The sequence below is a fragment of the Lactuca sativa genome, chromosome 1 (assembly GCF_002870075.4).
Source record: "Lactuca sativa cultivar Salinas chromosome 1, Lsat_Salinas_v11, whole genome shotgun sequence".
Taxonomy (NCBI): domain Eukaryota; kingdom Viridiplantae; phylum Streptophyta; class Magnoliopsida; order Asterales; family Asteraceae; genus Lactuca; species Lactuca sativa.
The window spans coordinates 93,145,142-93,147,870 of NC_056623.2; the positions used below are offsets into that span (position 1 = coordinate 93,145,142).

General features: G+C 36.6%; 1 protein-coding gene across 1 annotated transcript; it reads left to right on the forward strand.

The window, feature by feature from the left end:
- The first annotated feature begins 326 nt into the window (after positions 1-326).
- On the forward strand, positions 327-1,313 carry LOC111915939 (uncharacterized). The gene has a single exon (XM_052766137.1). The coding sequence runs from the start codon at positions 327-329 to the stop codon at positions 1,311-1,313; it is 987 nt and encodes a 328-aa protein (XP_052622097.1).
- The last annotated feature ends 1,416 nt before the right edge of the window (positions 1,314-2,729 follow it).

The window sequence follows — 2,729 nt, forward strand, 5'->3', positions numbered from 1 at the left end:
GGTTGTCTCGGTGCATATATTTATGGTGGTGTCCTTGGATTATAAGGCCTTATGGTATACATACCACGAATGAACTCGTGGTATAGTTGGCCACGAGAAAGCATCATGTACACCACCCCGACGTTCCGTGGTCAGGCGTGGTCGTGCTCCTTCGTGCTCTCGACGACGAAATCAAACGAAGAAGGTGATTGGTGATTGGTTTTTTTGGCCGTTGAACGGCTGTTTTGCCCGTTTTTTTTCAAACTCAATTCACTTATAAATAAACCTTTTATTTTCACCAAAACTTACACCTCATTTTATTCTCTAAAACCACAAAACACATATACATGGATTCCACAAAATATATGGAATTTTTAAAAACTTTTGACTCGGATGACGACGTAGAATTCGTCAAAACATTCTTCAACGTTGTACAACACATTCAAGACGAAGAAAGTTCAAATGCAGCTCGTACAAGGGCGGTTGTCAATCGTGATCGCCAAGCCGCACACGACTTATTGGTACGTTATTCCTTTGCCGATAATTGTCTTTCTAATGACGACTCGTTCGAACGTCGTTTCCGTCTGAATAAGACTATATTTTTACGTATTAGTAATGCTTTAGAATCTCGTTATGATTTTTTCAAACAAAAACCCGATGCTAGAGGAAGAATGAGTTTTAGTAGTATACAAAAATGTGCGGCTGCTCTTAGGTATTTGGGATACAGTATAACATTTGATGCATCTGACGTATACTTGAAAGTATCCGAGAGGACCGCAGTTGAATGTGTAGATTGGTTTTCTGCATGTGTTTATGAGGTTTTTCATGAAGAATATTTGCACAAACCTACTCAACGTGATATTGAGAGATTATATTCGGCTCATGAAGAGAGGCATGGATTTTCGAGTATGCTTGGCAGTCTAGATTGTACGCATGTGGCTTGGGAAAAATGTCCAAATGCATGGCGTGGTCAGTTCACTCGAGGAGATATAGGTGAACCAACTATCATCCTAGAAGCTGTTTCATCTCAAGATTTGTGGATATGGCATGCCTCTTTTGGAGTAGCGGAGTCTAACAACGACCTTACTGTTCTTGGCCAGTCTCCACTTTTCAACGATATTTGGACCGTCAAAGCACCTAATATGACGTTCACGGTGAACGGGCACGCGTACAAATACGATTACTACCTTGGTGATGGGATATGCCCGGATTATTCTACATTGATGAAGGCATACTCGGTTCCTCGAAGTGAAAAGGCAAATTTGTTTACAAAAAAACAGGAATCTGCGAGAAAGGATATCGAGAGGGCATTTGGAGTCCTTAAGCAGACATGACATGTAGTGAAATATGCTACATGACTCTGGGATAAAGAAAGAATTAAACGAATGGTCCTAGCATGTATTATAATGCATAATCTGATTATTGAAGATGAAGGTCGAGCGATTTGCACGTATGATCCGAACGACGTTATCGTTCCAATTGAGGAGTTCGTACCCGCAACGAACTCGCTTTTAGAGCGAGTTGTTGAAATTCATAACAGTAAAACGTGTTTCAAGCTTCGAGAAGATGTCATGGAACATTTGTACCAACGTAGCATGAACGACGATTAGGTTTTTTATATGTATGTTTGTTTGTTTTTTTAATTAATGTAATGTTTTTTTCTAGATTAATTAAGTATTGTAGTTTGAAGTTGTAATTTTATTTTTATAATTAATGAAAAACCAGTTTAAAAAAATGAATGCTTTTTAATTATAAAAAATGTAATTTTATTGTATTTTTGAATTAAAAAAATAAAAAAAAATGATGTGGAGTGGTGTGTTAGTGGTAGGTATCCCATGTTAGTGATAGGGGAATGTGGTGTTGATGTAGCGCCCACCACATATGTGGTATGTGGTATGTGTGGCGATATGTTTGTAAGAGATGGTAGTATATTTTAATCCTATCTTACAAAATTCACATGGAGACTCTAGTAAATATATTTGTATCAATTTTGGGACTAATAACTACTGTTTTAATTTTCATGAAAATATTTTCTATACATTACTCAATTGTGTCATCAATCAAAATATTGGAAAGTATAAGCTATGTTGGTACCCAGTTTGTTTGACTATTGGGGCTCAAAGCAATGTTATGTAAGTGGAATGTAGAAATAATACTTGAGTTTTGATTATTTTCTCAGAAGTCTCTAGCAATGACAAAAATCTTGAGTAGTAGCACCTATTCATGGTAGTGCGTTTCCCTTTGTAGTACCTTTCCCACCCTCACGTTAAAAATAAGCTCATTGTCGACAACAAACACCACATGAAAAAAAATTGTTACTTTTTACATTTAATCCGTCCAATTGCTAATGTACTTTCCGATTGACTTCAAATTCAATAATTCACATGCCCATATCTTAATTTAGTTATGTTATTTTAATTTTTCTTCAGAAGAGTATTACCAATTCACCATTGCAAGAATTATAATAAACCTTGCTATTTCTTGTATTTAACCTTGAAATCAAAAGTGTAATGTTATAATAAACAAATTGTAACGTCTAGTTTCTCGTACGCATTTATTTATAAATTAGTCATTTTATAGAGCTACTCGACGAGTTGGAAGCCCAGACTCGTCGAACAGAAATGAGTCTTGGACGCGGGTTTTAAGCTATCTACTCGACGAATCGAGAGCCATCGATTCAGCGAGTAGGTCTGCCAAAGTGAAACCCAAATTTCAGGGTTTTGCACCCTATTTAAGCATCTTAATCCCCA